Source organism: Narcine bancroftii, chromosome 2 (assembly GCF_036971445.1).
Source record: "Narcine bancroftii isolate sNarBan1 chromosome 2, sNarBan1.hap1, whole genome shotgun sequence".
Classification (NCBI taxonomy): Eukaryota; Metazoa; Chordata; class Chondrichthyes; order Torpediniformes; family Narcinidae; genus Narcine; species Narcine bancroftii.
The window spans coordinates 331131576-331149887 of record NC_091470.1 but is presented as its reverse complement, the minus strand read 5'-3'; the positions used below and the strand labels follow the sequence as shown (position 1 = coordinate 331149887).

Sequence of the window (18312 nt, the reverse complement as noted above, 5' to 3'; positions counted from 1 at the left end):
AATATTTAATCCTCAATCAATATCATGAAAACAAATGGTAATACCTCAATTTTGTTTGTGGGACTTTACAGTGACAAAAAGATTTTTAAAATTTGGGACTGAAATAGAAAGTATTCTGATACACCAAAGCTGAAACATTTCATTTCATTGTTCCATTAGTCTCTTCAATGAATAAATTACTTCCATGTATCTCGTTCATTTTCCCATTAAATGGTTTCAGTTTTCAAAATTCCTTTTTAATTCCTTGTGGGATGTATCCACTCACACAAACATTAAAATGCAGGATTTACCCACGTAGCCCTTCAGTTCGACTTGGTCATTCTGGAATGTAGTGCTGATCTAACATTGGATTTTTAAGCAAAATCCTCATATCCCTTGATATCCTAAATATCCATAAACCCACTGATCTCTGAACCTCCAATGTGTCTTGGGTTAGAGAATTCTAATGAAAATTCTCTCAGCTCAGTCTTAACAACTGCATGCAGATTCTCAAGTCCTGTGGAAACATCCTTCCTGCTTCAAGACTGTCAAACCCTTCTATGTAATTTCCATGAGATCTCATCTTATTCTATAAATTTGAAAGGATATAATCCCAGTCTACTCAATCTGTCTTCATTTGGCAACCCCTTAATCATGTGAAATGTCTAATGAATTTTAGTTAAGCAAGGAAATATGAAACACGAGTTCATTCTAATCAAGGTCTCTGATTATATTTTTCATCTTGGATTCCAGCATTTTCTCACAAATGGCATTAGGCAGAGAGGTTGGGAGCATCATAGAGTCATAAAGCTTGGTAACAAGCCCTTTGACCCAACATCCATGCTGACCCAGTTGCCCATCTTACCTCATACCATTTGCTTGCAAATGGTTCATAACTAACCAATTCAATATTTAGGAACCTGTCCAAATGTCTTAAACATTGCAATTGTACCCCCCCCCCCCCCACCCCGTACCACATGATCTAGCAGCTTGTTCTAAATACCTGCTGCCTTCTGTGTGAAAAAGGTCCCCAATACGTTCCTTTAAATCTATCCTTTCTTACCTTAAACATGCCCTCTAGTTTTTCCCAAGCCAGGGAAATAGACTGACCTCAATCCACCATGTCCTCGTGATTTTATACATCTCGATGAGATCACCCTTCCTATGTTCTGTTAAGTAAACTCTGGGCTCTCTAAATGCTCCTTAGAACTCAAATCCTCCAATCCTGCAGCACTCTTTCAATTTTTTTCAGCACCATCTCCAGCTTATTCACATTTTTACTATCTGTTTTCATTCTCCTTTCTTTCTTAACTAGTGGGTTTACTTTTGCTATTTTCTAATTATAGGATTAGACATGACCAGCCCATCAATAAATTCTGCAACATTATCTTTTGATTGAGAGAAGCATCCAAGAATCATGATTATGAGCATTTGTCATTCGAGTCACAATTTTAATTAGTGGAGTGACTGTTTTAGTGAAGCTCCTTGATGCTGCTCTTGGTCAACTGGGGTCAACATGCCAAGGGCATGTACTTTCACATGAAGAATTTTGCAATTTGCACCATGGTTGCAGAAATCCTGTGAAAACAGAATCTGATCCTCTGAATAATTTCAATGGTTACCAAATGCTGCTTTCCAGGACTGCCTCACTTTCCATCATTATGACTCTGACAAACACGTTAAAGTGAGCTTGATGGACTTTTATTGGCAAGGTTGTAAGTGCAATGGAAGCAGAGGCATTAAATACAATTACAATATAGATCAGCCACAAACAAATTGAATTAAGGGAAAAAACAGGAACCACAACCAAATGACTGCTCTTGAAAAAATCAAATAGAAATCACACTGTACCTCGAACAGACCAAAACATCACAAGGTACTTCACAACAATATAGGAACATAGGAACAAAGGAAGTAGGAACAGGAGTAGGCCAAAAATGGCCCATCGAGCCTGCTCCGCCATTCAATACGATCATGGCTGATCTAATTTATGACCTAACTCCACCTACCTGCCTTCTCCCCATATCCCCTAATTCCTCTATCATGTAAAAATTTATCTAACCGAATATTAAATATGTCTAATGAAGCAGCCTCAACCACTTCCCTGGATAGAGAATTCCAAACATTCACTACTCTCTTGGGGAAAAACTATTTTTCCTCATCTCTGTCCTAAATCTACTCCCCTGAATCTTGAGACTGTGTCCTCTCGTTTTAGTTTCCCCGGCCAGCTCAAAAAACCTTCCTACATCTATCCTATCCATACCCTTCATAATCCTATATGTTTCTATAAGATCTCCTCTCATTCTTCTGAACTCGAGCGAATACAATCCTAGACGATTTAATCTTTCATCATAAGTCAACCCCTTCATCCCAGGGATCAACCTAGTAAACCTCCTCTGGACCGTCTCCAAAGCCAGTTTATCCTTCCTCAAATATGGAGACCAGAACCGGACACAGTACTCTAGGTGCGGTCTCACCAGTACCTTATACAGTTGCAACATTACCTCCCTACTCCTGAATTCAATTCCTCTAGCGATGAAGGCCAACATTCCATTTGGCTTTAATAACCTGCTGCACCTGCAACCTAACTTTTTTGCGATTCATGCACAAGCACTCCCAAGTCCCTCTGCACAACAGCATGCTGTAGTTTTTCACCCTTTAAATAATATTCAGCTCTTTTATTTTTCTTGCCAAAGTGGATAACCTCACACTTACTAACATTGTACTCCATCTGCCAGACCTTTGCCTACTCATCCAGCTTAACGCTATCCCTCTGCAGACTCTCCACATCCTCATTGCAATTTGCTCTTCCACTCAATTTGATGTCATCCGCAAACTTGGCTACACCACATTTTGTCCCCTCCTCCATGTCATCAATGTAAATGATGAACAGTTGTGGGCCTAGCACCGACCCCTGCGGCACCCCACTTACCACTCTCTGCCAACCTGAAAAACTCCCACTTATCCCGACTCTCTGCCTCCTGTCAGACAACCAATTTTCAATCTATGTCAATATACTTTCCCGGACTCCACTTTCCTGTAACTTAATGATAAGTCTCTTGTGCGGCACCTTATCAAATGCTTTCTGGAAATCCAAATACACAACCTGTTCCGCTCTATCCACCGCACCCATTATATCCTCAAAGAATCCTAACAAGTTTGTCAAACAAGATCTTCCCTTTCTAAAACCATGCTGCGTCTGCCTGATTGAACCCTTACGTTCCAAAAGTTTAATTATTTCATCTTTAATGACGGCTTCAAGCATTTTTCCAACTACAGACGTCAAGCTAATTGGCCGATAATTTCCAGTCTTCTGCCTACATCCCTTCTTAAAAAGTGGCGTGACATTTGCTGTCTTCCAGTCTGCCGGGACCTGCCCAGAATCCAAGGAATTTTGGTATATGACCACCAATGCATCAACTATAACTTCTGCCATTTCCTTCAGAACCCTTGGATGCATATCATCAGGACCAGGTGATTTGTCTGGCTTTAGTCCCATTAGTTTCTCCATCACTACTTCCTTTGTAACAACTATTTTATCAAGTCCCTCCCCAACATTCGCATCCTTAACTCTGCACTTGGGCATGCTGGACGTGTCTTCCACCGTGAAGACTGACACAAAATATTTGTTCAATGCCTGTCATTTCCTCATTTTTTGCTACCAGTTTTCCTTTCTCATCGTCCAAGGATCCTATGTTAACTCTGGCCACCCTCTTCCGTTTTATATATTTATAAAAATTTTTGCTTTCTGTTTTTATATTTTGTGCCAATTTACTTTCATAATCCTTTTTCCCATTTCTTATTACCTGCTTTGCAACCCCTTGTTGTCTCTTAAAGTTATCCCAATCTTCCAGTTTCCCACTGCTCTTTCCAGCTTTGTACACCTGCGCCTTCAATTTTATACTCTCCTTTATTTCCTTTGTTAACCATGGTTGATTTTTCCCTCTCTTGCTGCCCTTTTTCCTGACCGGAATATATTTTTGTTGAGCATTACAAAATATTTCTTTGAAATTCTTCCACTGTTCTTCAACTGTTTCATCAATTAGCCTGTGCTCCCAGACCACTCTGCCCAATTCCTCCCTCATCGTATGGTAGTCACCCCTGTTTAAGCATAATATATTAGTTTTAGATCTAACTATTTCCCCTTCCATCTGAATGAGAAATTCAATCATACTATGATCGCTATTTCCCAGATGGTCTCTAACTATTACATCATTTACTCTACCTATCTCATTGCACAACACTAGATCCAGGAGAGCATTTTCTCTTGTGGGTTCCTTAACATGCTGCTCAAGAAAGCTATCACGGATGCATTCTATGAAGTCCTCTTCCAGACTCCCACGACCAACTTGATTTTCCCAATCTATGTGGAAGTTAAAATCCCCCATGACTACTGCCGTATCATTATTACATGCCTCACTTATCTTTCTATTTATTTCCTGTGCCACTAAACTATTGTTATTTGGTGCGCGATAGATAACACCCACCAATAATTTTTTCCCTTTGTTATTCTTTATCATCATTCTTTATCATCTGATATCATCCCTCACTATTGCCTGGAGCTCATCTTTGATTAAGAGTGCAACTCCACCTCCCTTACCATCCTGTCTAACTCTTTGCACCACCTGATACCCTTGAAAGTTTAATTCCCATTTAGGGTCACCTTGTAGCCATGTTTCCGTGATGGCTACCAAATCATAGGCATGGGTACTGATTTGCACCTCAAGTTCACTAACCTTATTTCTAATACTGCGGGCGTTCAGATAAAGTGCCCTTATGCTCTTTGTCCTTTTAATATCTAGTGACTTCTGTAACCTTTTCTTTTGATTTTTCTGCCCACTATTTTTCTTTGTAATTTTCTTAACACTATCATTGACCCGAAAACTCACTGCACCATCTGATTTTTTTTACTTTCTCCTCCCAACATTAATTTTCCTATTTTACTTTTCCTGGCCATTTCTTTATCTTCCCTACCCTTTTCCCTATCACTCAGGTTCTCATACCCCTGCCAAATTAGTTTAAACCTTGTCCCACTGCTGTACCAAACATACTTACCAAAATGTTGACACCTTTTGGATTTAGGTGCAACCCGTCCTTCTTGTAAAGATCATGCCTTCCCCAAAACAGATCCCAATGATCCAAGAAGCCAAATCCTTGCCTTATACACCAGTCCCTCAGCCACATGTTCATTTTCCTTATCCTTACATTCTTTTCATCACTTGCATTTGGAACAGGTAGTAATCCCGAGATCACCACCCTAGCATTCCTGTCTTTCAGCTTTTGTCCCAGCTCACTGTAATCCCTTTTCATTATCTCCTCCCTTTTCTTGTCAATGTCGTTTGTACCCACATGTACCAAGACATCAGGCTGCTCTCCCTCTCCTCTCAGAATATTTTGGACCCGATTTGTGATATCTCGTGCCCTTGAACCAGGGAGTCAGCACACCATGCGGTGTGCCTATCTGGCTCACATAACTTCCTGTCTGTACCCCTGACAATGGAGTCCCCAATAACTACTGCATTTCTCCTTTTTTTTTCTTTTGCACCACTCTGCCAGGCTCATTGCCATTGATCTGGTGCCCGTGGCCATCTTCTGTCCGGTCATCTCCCTCAACGGAATCCAACACAACATAACTGTTGCTGTGTGGGATAGTCACTGGTGTGCTTTCCGTTTTTCTCGAATTTTTCTTTCCTCCCCTGACAGTTTCCCGCTTACCTGACACGGGTTTTGGAGTATGTATCGCCCTGAAAGTTGTGTCGATTAACTCCTCACTATGATCAAAATTAAGTCACATTAAGCCAATATATTATGGTACATTTATAAAACTTTTGTCATATTAGTAATAATTAAAAGCTAGGTTTGAGGAGATGCAAAAGGATTTACAAGGGGTGGATTGGGACAATTTGTTTTCTGGGAAGGATGTAATAGAGAAATGGAGGGTCTTTTAAAGGAGAGATTTTAAGAGTACAAAATATTTATAAACCTGTTAGGTTGAAAGGTCAGGTCAAAAGTTTGAGAGAGCCATGGTTCTCAAGGGATATTGGAAACTTGGTTTGAAAAAAGAGGGAGTATTACAATAAATATAAGAAACGGTAAAAAGGAGATGTTTAGGTACTATATTGAATGTAAAAAGAATCTTAAGAAAAATTAGAAAAGCTAAAAGAAGGTATGAGGTGGCTATAGCAAGCAGGGTGAAAATAAGTAAATAGCAAAGGGAGAGTGAGAGATAAAATTGATCCAATAGAGAATCAGAAAGGACATATCTGTGTGGAGCCAAAAAAGATGGGGGAGATCTTGAACAATTTCTTTTCCTCAGTATTTACTGAGGAAAAGGATATTGAACTGTGCAGGATAAAGGAAGCAAAGGGGGTAAATATGGAGACTATAGTGATTAAGAAAGAGGTAGTACTGGAGCTTTTGAATCATATAAAGGTGGATAAGTCTCCAGGTTCTGACAGGATTTTCCCAAGGACCTTGAAAGGTTAGTGAGGAAATAGCGGAGGCTCTGGTAGTGATTTTTCAAATTTCATTAGAGACGGGTATAGTGCCATAGGATTGGCGTGTTGCACATGTGGTTCCTTTGTTTAAAAAGGGTTCGAGGAGCAATTATCAGTCTGTAAGTTTGATGTCTGTGGTAGGTAAATTGATGGAAAGTGTTCTTAGAGATAGTATATATAAGTATATGGATGGACAGGGTCTGATCAGGGACACTCAACACGGATTTGTGCATGGAAGATCGTGTTTGACCAATCTTGTTGAATTTTTTTGAAGAGATGACTAGGAATGTGATGAGGGTAGAGCAGTGGATGTTATCTATGTGGACTTCAGTAAGGTCTTTGATAAGTTTTCCCATGGGAGGTTAGTTAGGAAGGCTAAGTCCTTGGGTATTAATTTGGAGATAGTCAAATGGATTCAACAATGGCTGGAAGGAAGGTGCCAGACAGTAGTAGTAGATAATTGTTTGTCAGGATGGAGGCCGGTGACAAGCGGTGTACCTCAGGGTTCGGTATTGGGATCGTTGCTGTTTGTCATATATATTAATGATCTGGAGGATGGGGTGGTAAATTGGATTAGTAAATATGCAGATGATACTAAAATAGGGGGAATTGTGGATGATGAAGAGGGTTTTCAAAGATTGCAGAGGAATTTAAACTGCTTTGAGGAGTGGGCAGAAAGATGGCAGATGGAGCTTAATGCTGATAGGTGTGAGATGCTTCATTTTGGAAATAATCAAAGCAAGACATATGTGGTAAATGGGAGGGCATTGAAGAATGCAGTGGAGCAGAAAGACCTAGTAATAACGGTGCATTGTTCCCTGAAGGTAGGAGCGCATGTGGATAAGGTGGTGAAGAAGGCCTTTAGTATGCTTGCCTATATAAATCAGTGCATAGAATATAGGAGTTGGGAAGTAATGATGAAACTGTACATGGCATTGGTGTGCAGTTCTGGTCACCGATTTATAGGAAGGATATTAACAAGATAGAGAGACTGCAGAGAAGATTTACAAAAATGTTGCCTGGGTTTCAGCATCTGGAATACAAGGAAAGATTGAGCAAATTAGGTCTTTATTCCTTGGAACATAGAAGGCTGAGAGGGGATTTGATAGTGTTTAAGATAATGAGAGGGATAAAGAGAGTTGATGTGGAAAGGCTTTTCCCATTGAGTGTAGGAGAGATGGGTACAAGAGATCATGGGTTGAGAGTTGATGGGCAAATGTTTAGGAGTAACATGAGGGGGAACTTCTTTACTCAGAGAGTGGTTACTGTGTGGAATGGGTTTCCGGGAAAGGTGGTGGAGGCAGGGTCAATTTTGTCATTTAAGAAAGAGTTGGATGAGTATATGGATGGGAGGGGGATGGAGGGATATGGACAGGGTGCTGGTAAGTGGGATTAGAGGAGGGTACTTGGATCAGTGCAGACTAGAAGGGCCAAATTGGCCTGTTTCCGTGCTGTAATTGTTATATGGTTAAAACGGTGCCCAGAGGAACGGTCCCTGAGCCAAGGAGTTTATAAGCAGAATTCCAAAGCTCTAAACCTTCAAAGCACAAATTAGGAAACATCAAAACATTAGAATTGGAGTAGGAAGACATTCTCTAATGTTGAAGGTATCAGTAATAGCGAATGAACAAGGCTGAGGAAATACTTCTAAATAAAACTGAGAGGCTGTGAAACCATAAAGGTCAGCAGTTTCATGGATGCTAAGTGAGCAAGAAAGAAATAACATTTTAAGCCATTCTCTCTTTGCATTGAAATATATATCATAAGGCAGTTATGCAACATAAAGCATTGGTTAGAGAAAGGTAACTGCAGAAGTACCACAGATTTAATAGTAAGATAAAAAATGAATCAACATGGAAATAAACTGCAACATGAAAACAAATTATGAGATGACTGTTAACATCATTGTAGAAATTCATCCCATGTTTACAATTTCACAAATTCTGCTCATGGGGATCAAAATGTAAGCATGGCATTGGAGAAAAACCACTGAAATAAGTTATTTACATAAACTTCTCTGTTCTGTCTCAGATAAAATCATTGAAAACATAACTTCTTGCTAAAGTTACAAAATCTGATAACTTTTTTCCCCCAGAATAAAAATCACTCATTTGTCACGAATTACATTCAAGAGATACCTAACATTTAAAGCCATATGTTAATACATTTCTCTCCAGCGGAAATTATGAGAAACCAAAAAGAATGAATGTCATACCTGAACATATTGCTGAAAGAACAGCAGCATCTACTTATTCTACAATACATCTAAATGTTTGAGTAAATAGTTAGTTGAAACACAAAATTATGCAAATATAGTAAAGTTCAAAAATCCAGACGCCAAATGCAAATCACTCGAGAATCCAGACTTATCAAAAACTCTGCAATAAATTTAAATAGAATACTAAAACTTAATTTTGCGGGCTTTTGTGTGCATGCTTATGCACAGAAGTCACAAAAATGAATGTATAATTAGTTTTTTGTACTTTGTATTTTATATGAAAAATATTTAGTTAATAAACTATCATAATTTACTTGTTCTTCTTTTCTTTATTATCCTTGTATGAGAATTTTAAAGTATTGCCCGAAAATCCAGAAAATCCAATCCCGAGCAGTCTGGATTTTAGGACTTTTACTGAGATGAAGAAAAATAAAGTGCAATTTCTGGACAGCATCAATCAGTGCACCTACCTTGTTTGCACGGATCTGTCGATATATGTCTGTCTGCTGTCGTATTCGGTATTCCAGATCTGACACCTGAGCTTGCAACCATGTCCAGCGATTTACAATCGCTGCCCTTTCCACAGCCCATCTCCACTCCAACCGACGGTGTCTGTGAACAAATATAAATATGAAGGTTTCTGAAGAATATATTGCTCATTTTCAATTTCAAGTTGATTAAAAAGTTATTAAAAATGTATTTTTGTATGATCCAAAAAAAGACTTGTTGCAGCACAAAATTCTAAGAAGGATATTAATTGCATTATACAAGTTTTCTGTAAAAATATACCATTTGCATCACCCGAATTAACACTTAACCATCATAAATCCGATTAACAGCAAATTAATATGCTCCACAATGGTACTTATTGCAGAACCCATCAGGTATGCATGAGTGAACCGGTGTGGACGTGAAAGGCCGAGATGGCCTGTTTCCATGACATAAACTGTTATATGGTTATACCTTTTCCAACAATGTAGCGATGGAACTCTCATTTACCTGTACACAGTACAACATATCAAATAGCTACCTCAGGTTCACATTATTTTCTGAATGAGGCAAACAAACAAAGAATTTGATTTTTGCAAGTAAATGGAAAAAACTGTATTTACAGTTCATCACCAGTTCACCTATATTAATCACTGAACAGCTCAAAGGCCATAATGACAGTTCAAGCTAAAGTTCAAGTACATTCAAATTTATTATCAGAGTACATGCAATATATGACATCACATATAAGCCGGAGATTATATTTCCTGTGAGCCAAGCAGAATTTCTTCTCATTGGTAGTGTAAACCAACCACTCTCAATCTTATTTTGGCTATGCCCCCCCCCCCCCCCACTTAGGACTCTGCTCAAAGTTTATGGGCCCCTTTTCCTATGAAGCAGTCAAGCTTTGGTTACATCCACACTTCTCTCCTCCTGACTAGATGAAAATAAAACAAGGCTTTTACTTAAAAGTTGTGGCCTCCATTGAGAATGGGTGGTGTACTGGTGTAAACTACTCAATAAAAAGATATATATACAAAAGAAAAAAATGTAAACAAACTGCTACTGACAAATACAGAAAAAATAAATGAATAAATAAGTCTCTGATTGAGTCTGTTGAGATGGTGTACTTAAATAAATCACAAAAAAGTCTTGGTTGAAACAAAGACATAACAAGAAAATATGAGAGAGTGTGGGTCATCTGACCCCTTTGGGATTCTTAACCATTCAAAGAGTCACTAAGCACAGCAATGTATCCTTTTGACCAATTTGACCATGCAGTTTAAATTGCCTATCCAGGCTCATACAATTTGTCTGTGCTTGCCCATGAAATCTCTCATTCATTACCCTGTCTAAAATATATCTTTCAAATTTTGCAGAAGTACCTGGCTCCTCTACTTTTTAATGGCAATCTTTCCACAGACACCTTTTGTGTGAAAAATATGGCATTCAATCCCCTTTGAATCTTTTCCCTATCGTCTTAACCTACAAAAACTCCTCCTTCTGCAGTTGAGAGGGGTGGATGTGAGGGAGGAACTCCGAGAGGTGAAGAGCCAGCAAGCCTTGCTATTTATGTCAGAGTCCTTTGAGATTATCTTCAGATCCAGAGTCTGTTCAATCGAGTAGGATGAGACGTGCTCATGTTTCTTCTTCCAAAAGATTCATAGAGGGAGCTTTGTGATCCACAGCCTTAAGGAAAAGGATGGCTCAATCACATCTCACAATCAGAGGATTGGCAGATCCTTTTATGCCAGTCTGTATGACACAGACAGAATGACCTCCCAAAACTTCCTGCCCTCTATCATGGGATTCTTAGATGACAGCACAAGGGAATGTCTGGATCAGCCAATCATTCTGGGGGAGCTGACTGGCTCCATCCGTTCCTTTGGGTCGAGTAAGACATGGCTCTGTGGGACTGGGTGGGCCTAGACCTGTTGGAAGTATACAATGCTATGTTCCTGGCAGGAAGCATGTCAGACTCCATGAAGATGGTCATCATCATCCTCATCTACAAAAAGGAGATCATGAATTGGAGATCCATTTCATTGCTAAATGTGGACTACAAAATCCTTACCAAAGCCATCGACAATTTAGTCAAGTCTGTGATCCACCCAGACCAGACCTACACGGTTCTAGGCAGAAAGATTTCGGACAGCCTCGTGCTACTCAGGGACACCACTACCTATATGCAGGTCGGGGGGGGGGGGGGGGGATGCCTACCTGGTCAGCTTAGACCAGGTGAAGGCTTCAACCGGATTTTGCATACGTACACGATAGATGTACTCTCCAAAATGGACTTTGGGGAGGAAATTCAGAATTGGATTAAACTGCTCTACACAGACATTTGTATCACAGTCCAAATAGATAGGTGGGAAATAGATAGCTTCCTCATCAAGTCCGGAGTTAGGCAAGGCTGCCCTCTGTCTCCAGTCTTATCTATTTAATGCATAGAGCCCTTTGCCGAAACTTTTAAAAAGGATGAGGGCATGAGAAGCAACTTTGCCAAGCAGCAAAGATGCTCATGTCATAGCCTCCCTGGACATGGATGACGTTGCTATCATCTGTTCAGATACACGATCGGTCTGGAAACTGACCAGCACATGTGGACAATTAGAGTCCGCATCAGGTACCAGGGTAAACCAAAAGAAGACTGAGACAATGCTCTTTGGCAACTGTCTTAACTGGTCTACCATCTCCTTCACAGTCAGATCTGACTACCTTAAGGTGCTGGGGATCTGGTTTTGAGGGGTTAAGGTGCGCAATACAAATTGGTTCGAATGGATCTCAAAGGTCCACCAAAAATTGGGTCTGTGAGCACAGTGCTCCCTCTCGATAACTGGAAAGAACTTGATCATCAGGTGTGAGGTGTTTTCGGTGCCACTTGAGGTGGTGCAGGGGTGGACCAACCCCATTCCTACACTCTGGCAGTCAGATTTCAGATCGTTTATACATTCCATTATGAATAGGGTATGAAGCAGTGCCATGTACAAGTCGTCAGAAAGCGGAGGCAAGGGTGTACCCAATGCGGTGCTCATCCTGATGACTACCTTTGTGTGTGTGGCTGCATCAGGCTGTGTGTGGAATCCAAGTACAAGGGCAAGAAGTGCCGCTGAGTGCTGAGATTCTACCTGTCCCAGGTGTTGCGAAGGATTGTCCTGGCCCCACTGCCGTGCAACATCCCAGTCAGCTGGACTTTGCCGCACTACCTATCCTTCATGGAAAAGTTTTTCCAGGACAACATCTTTGACCACAAAGCCATCAGGCGGTGGTCTGCACAGAATGTCCTGCAGAAATTGCAGGAATGGATCCAGTGAATAGTTCCCTGAGCAGGCTGTCCAGGTCATCAAGCCAAATGCATCATCGCTTACTAACAAGCACCAGGATTTAGACTGGCTGGTGGTGAGAGGAGCCCTCCCAGTGAGAGCCTTCTTGCAGAAACAGAACATTACCCTCCACACACTTTGCCCTCTGGACAACTACAGTGGAGTCGCCCACCTCTTTCCCAAATGTAGGTTCACAAAGAGCGTGTGGAGAGGCATGCAGGAAGCTTTGTCACATTTCATCCCCAGCAGCAACGTGATAGAGGATTCCCTGATTTGTGTATTGTTCCTGGGAACACACTCTGAATCCGACATGCACTGCTGGAAGACCATCAACTCGGTGTAGGATGCCCTCTGGTCACCCCAAATCTTTTTGGTCTTTCAGCAAAGATGTTGGTCCAAGAACGCAGACGACTGGCACATTCCAGGCAACAGGAGCACGTGCTGAGGGACACACAGAGGCTTAGTGCAGCTAACACAGGGGCACTATGGGAAAGGAGCACAGTTTAGAGACCTCCCATTATCAGGCATTGAGGGATTGTCACTGAGGGGATGCCAAAACCAACCAAGAGAGGGAGAACCAATCAGGTGCCACAGGGGTTGGGATTGAAAGGCCACAATGTAAAACTTGAAGTATCATTGATGAGATGACTGACACTATATGTAAAGAGATCTCAACAGTTTTTCCTGTATTGCAAATAACTTTCTCGATATGAGATGACTGACACTACGTAAAAGTTTTGAACAGGTTTTGTAAATAACCTACTTAATAGGATTGAAAGGTCTTGAACAGTTCTTTAAAATCTTGAATAAAATTTATTGCGAATAAAGTTTATTTTTGGGGGGAAAAATTCCAAACTCGAACCCAGTGATTAGGAAAGAATAGTGATAAACATCTCCAGATGCTGCTATTTGGAGGAAACTTTTCAATGATGGCTCTTGTGTGCTTCTGTTATCCTTGCTTTCATTTGATAAAAGTTGCCTGCTTCTTGTCAAAGTAACCCAGTGAGAAACTGAAAGGAACATGACACTGTAGGGATTGATTTGTTTCCACGAGTGAGATTGTCTCAAATGAGAAGACATAATTACAAGATAAGTGGGTGTTTATTTGAAACCATAGAGGAATTCTTTTTCACAGAGGGTAAGATCGCAGCTGATATTGCCAGCTAGTGTAGTGGTTTGTGCAACAGAGTTTCAATGGCAGTGATCAGCACCAGGATTAGATACCAAGGCTGTCTATAAGGAGTTTGTACGTTTTCCCCATATCTGTGTGGGTTTCCTCCCACCGTTCGAAACGTACTGGATGTTGTAAGTCAATTGGATGTATTTGGGCAGCTCAGACTCGTGGGCTGAAATGGCCTGTTACCTTGCAACATGTCTTTACAGTGTACTGGACAGTGAGTAAGGTTGTATCAGGTTACATTGGATATTAACCAAGTGGAAAAATGGGCAAGGGAATGGCAGATTGAATTTAATTCTGACAAATACAAACTCTTGCATTTCAAGGAATTCAACCAGTCGAAGACAAGCTGAGCAGCACATGGGGTATGTTCAAATTTCCCAGAAAATTGTAAGACAGGTAGACAAGGCAATTGAGGAAAACCAATGGCACACTTGCCTTTGTTTGTCAGGGCAATTTAATGCAAGAGTTGGGTAATTATGTTACAACTGTATGAAACATTGGTTAGGCTGCCATTGGAATATTGTATGCAGTTCTGGCCATTATTGAGATGGAGAGGGTGTAAAAAAGATTCACAAGGATGTTGTTCAGATTGCAGGGCTGGAGTTAGTGGTGAAAAATCGGGAGGCTATGTCTTTTTTCCATGTAATGAAAAGAGGTGACATGATGGAGATATATGAAATTATAAAAGGCATAGAAATGTCAATTTTGCACAGCACAGGGGAGGGGGTTCTTGAACAAGAGCAGAAAGGTTTAATGTGAGAGGTAGGAGGTTTAAAGGAGATCTGAGGGATAAATTTTTCACATTTAGTATCTAGAATGAGTTAGCTGCCAGAGAAGATTGAGGCATTTAATAGCACTTTGAGATACTCAACTAGCAGAGAATAGAGAAATGCAGAAAAGTTGGATGAGTACAGGTGTGCATGATGTTCAGTGGTGGGTCTTCAAAGCTGTTTTTTTAAACAAAAGTTTATTCACATAACAGTACAAAGCTAAACACCGAACTACATTTAAGCATACCATTTACAATGTTGGAAATTGACAAGAAGTGATAAATCAATACCACCCCTTGTTACATACAAAGTTATTGCACAAATGCAAAGAACAACATTTGCACTTCCATTTAAAATCCTGTTCTTACTATAGTACCCTGTACCTGAAACTCTTGGGACCAGATGTTGTTGTTTTTGAGTTTTTTCAATTTTCGGAACAAAACCGAAAAAATCCCCCAAAACTTAGAGTAGCATCAGCAGAATACTTGTATCAGCAGTTAAACAAACGACATGATGCCACAAGTGGAAATTCACAAGAAATAATGTTTAATGCATACAAAAATAAATTGTCTTTTGCCACCACTGGTCCCCAACACCTCCCCACCATCAATGCCAGGAAACCGGTCCCCACTCCAGCCCAGGAGCCTAAGGCAACTTCTTCAATGCAGACAGCATCGCACCTAATGTTGAGAATAGAGTTGTTGACTCCGGCTGCAGCTGATGCGGAAGACTTGGACCCAGCTCCATTTAGCATCTTCACGGAAAGAGGCAAAGATTTTGGGTGTATTTTTGCTGTTATTGTAATCAAACTGGCGCCATCAGAGCCCCACACGGGCAAGTCAGGGAGTTGAATTTTGTTCCACTTTTGACATCATGTCTCTGATTTTTTTTAATGCTGTTTTTGGATCTTTGGATATGGGTATTCGACTGTATTTGTGACACACTCAATCCCTTTGGTGGCCCACTGTTCCTGGAATTCGACCACCATCCACCTTTGATACAGCATGCTCCCACTCTAACTACACACTTGCCTGGTTGTAACCTTGAAAGAGGGGCAGACAGTCGGCTCGTTCAGAACCCTCGACTGCATGTTGCCTCAAGCTGTGAATGACCAGCTTGGCCTGGCACAGCAGTGACCCTACAGGTGATCTTCTGAGCGACTGATCCTGCCTCCCCCCTCTGGATTGGGTAACCATAAATCAGGAGCATGGAGCTGAAGTGTAGCCAGATCTCGAGGAGAAGCCTCTTCAGGTGGGCAAAGAGAGGCTGCCACCTCCCACACTTCACGTACACCATCACCTCCTGGCCATAGAAATGACAGGCAGCCAGGGTGTCAGCAAACCAACTCTGGAAGCGGTTGAAAAGCTCCGCACTGTGCAACTGTCCACCCAGGTTCCAGTTGTAAAGGAGAAGGACAATTGCATACAGAGACCTCCACTAGGAACCTCCCTTGTCACTGAGTGGTAAAATGTTCCGCTATAGCATTTTCATATGGCAGACAAGGGCAAGGAAGTGAAAAGTGTGCAAGAGTAGCCTGTACAAGAACCGTTTTAACACATCTTGGAACAGCACAGTGGGAGTCAGCATGAGGCGGCTTGCATTGTGCTGGACCAGATCCCAAGAGAGACATCAGGCCTTGGGTCCAACATGAAATTCCAGCTCATTAGGGGTCAGCACAGCTGGGATTGCTCCAGCACCCCAAAATCTTCAGGCCTGTTGCTGTGCAACTCCATAAGAGTTATGGAATTATCTAACTTATCGGAGTGAAGATTAGGTCACTGGAGATATTTAGTAGATAAATATTTGAAAGATTTGAGGAAGTAAGGCCTGTTTGGAACTGGCTGTTACGACATAGACCAGCAGCAACAGAAAATCACCAAGACAATGGTATCTTCAAAACACTAATTTTTATTAACAGCTATTAATCATCAACATTTCTTACTTAACTCAAAATCAACCCCTCTAGGGGTGTGTGTGTGTGTGTGTGTGTGTGTGTGTGTGTGTGTGTGTGTGTGTGTGTGTGTGTGTGTGTGTGTGTGTGTGTGTGTGTGTGTGTGTGTGTGTGTGTGTTAGTTGCAGATCCCAAACCATTACAGTTCAGGCACAATTCTGAAAGTCAATTTCAAAGTTTTGTCTTATTAATCTTTTGTGTTGAAACTCGGGATCTTTAAACTGTTTTTCAAAAGTAGTAATGGAGTAGGTGTTCTCAAAATTCATGAATTCTTGTAGAGTTGCATTTTGAGAATGATATAAATGACTTTTTTCACAATTCCCCTCTCTTGCATGGAGGTTATAGAATTTATGATTTTCACGATGATTTTACAAATACAGGCAATTAATGTTTAAATGGTCCCAGCAACACTGCTGCCTCTTATCAAAAGATAGTCAAAGTGGCCATTTTTTCCTGAAGCCACTTTGTTCTCCTTGTCCTTGACAAGAAGAATACAGTAGTAGTCTTTCCTCACAGAATGTTATTACGTTTCTGACCTCAGATGATCTGGTTCATAATATTGAGGATGCTTCCTTTTATTTTGAAAACTTTATTGAAAATTTTACAAAATTGAAAAAAGGAAAACTACCCCCTAATATCCCCTCCTACCTGTGTAGTGTGCCATTTTTACATCTTCCATCAGATACAAAGCCATTACTTAGACTCTAAACCCATACATTTCAAATATAAACTCCACATTTCAACAAAGAAAGAATAAATATTGCACAAATTATAAGTTATCTTCTCCAAATAAGTACATGATTGAATTTCATTGTGCCATCTCTGTATTCTCAAATCAACATCATTTTTCCAATTTACAGCTGCACATTTTCTAGCAACTGCCAATCCTAAACATAGAAATGCAATATGCGGTTTCTCCAAACGTAAATTAGCTGTGATTGTATTCATATATCCCAATAAACATACCCAAGGATCAAGGTATAGATCGATTTTGAATAAATCTCACAAACATTTAATAACTTTTTCCCAAAAAGGCTTAATCTTTATACAACCCCACACCGAATGTAAAAAAAAGTACCTATCTGATCACCACACCGAAAACACAAATCTGACTGTCTGAACCCATATTTTTTCAATTTTTCAGGAGTTAAATATAACTGATGCAAAAAATTATAATTTACTAAACTATATCACACATTAATTTCATAATACTATTCAAACACATTTCCGACCACTCTTCCTCAGAAATAGGAATAAACAAGTCCTTCTCCCTTTTATCTTTTATTTTAAAAATATCTACCTTTTTCATCTTTTCCTATAATAACCAATACATTCCTGAAACAAAACCCTTACAACCCTTATCAGGAATTAATGTCTCAAATTTCGTTTGACTTGGTAATATTAATTATCTACCAAATATCTCCTTTAAAAGGTCTCGTAGTTGATAATAAACAAATAAAGTATTTTGTAATGCACCAAATTTTTCCGTCTATTAAATGAAATAAATTAACCTACTTCAAAACAATCCTCCACTAATACAACTCCTTTTGACTCCCAATACTTCAAGTAAGAATTATTCATTGAAAATGGAAATATCTGATTCAGATATAATGGTGTTTTAACTGAAAATTTTCCTTTCGATCCTATTAATTGATTCCATTGAGACATCTCCATCAAATGTGTCTAAACTGGTAGTTTATACTGCTGTAAAAGCAATGAATTCCACTTGTATATAAAATTATGTATAGTTCTTTCCTGCATTTGATCCATCTCCACCTTCGCCCACAACAGAGGTTGATAAAGATCAAACAGTCTATTAATAAACTTTAATTGTGCAGCTTCATAATAATTCTGAAAATGTGGTAATTGAAGGCCTCCTAAATCATACCTCCATGTCAACTTTTG

The 18312-nt window shown here is 40.1% G+C and overlaps 1 protein-coding gene across 2 annotated transcripts in view; it reads right to left on the bottom strand.

Annotated features, from left to right (window-relative positions):
- Positions 1–18312, bottom strand: part of LOC138755667 (KAT8 regulatory NSL complex subunit 1-like) — a 221979-nt gene that overhangs the window by 106029 nt on the left and 97638 nt on the right. For both annotated transcript variants that reach the window (XM_069922059.1, XM_069922060.1), the window contains exon 2: positions 9165–9306. In XM_069922059.1, coding sequence (XP_069778160.1) covers positions 9165–9306 — 142 coding nt within the window. The remainder of the gene's footprint in view (positions 1–9164; positions 9307–18312) is intronic.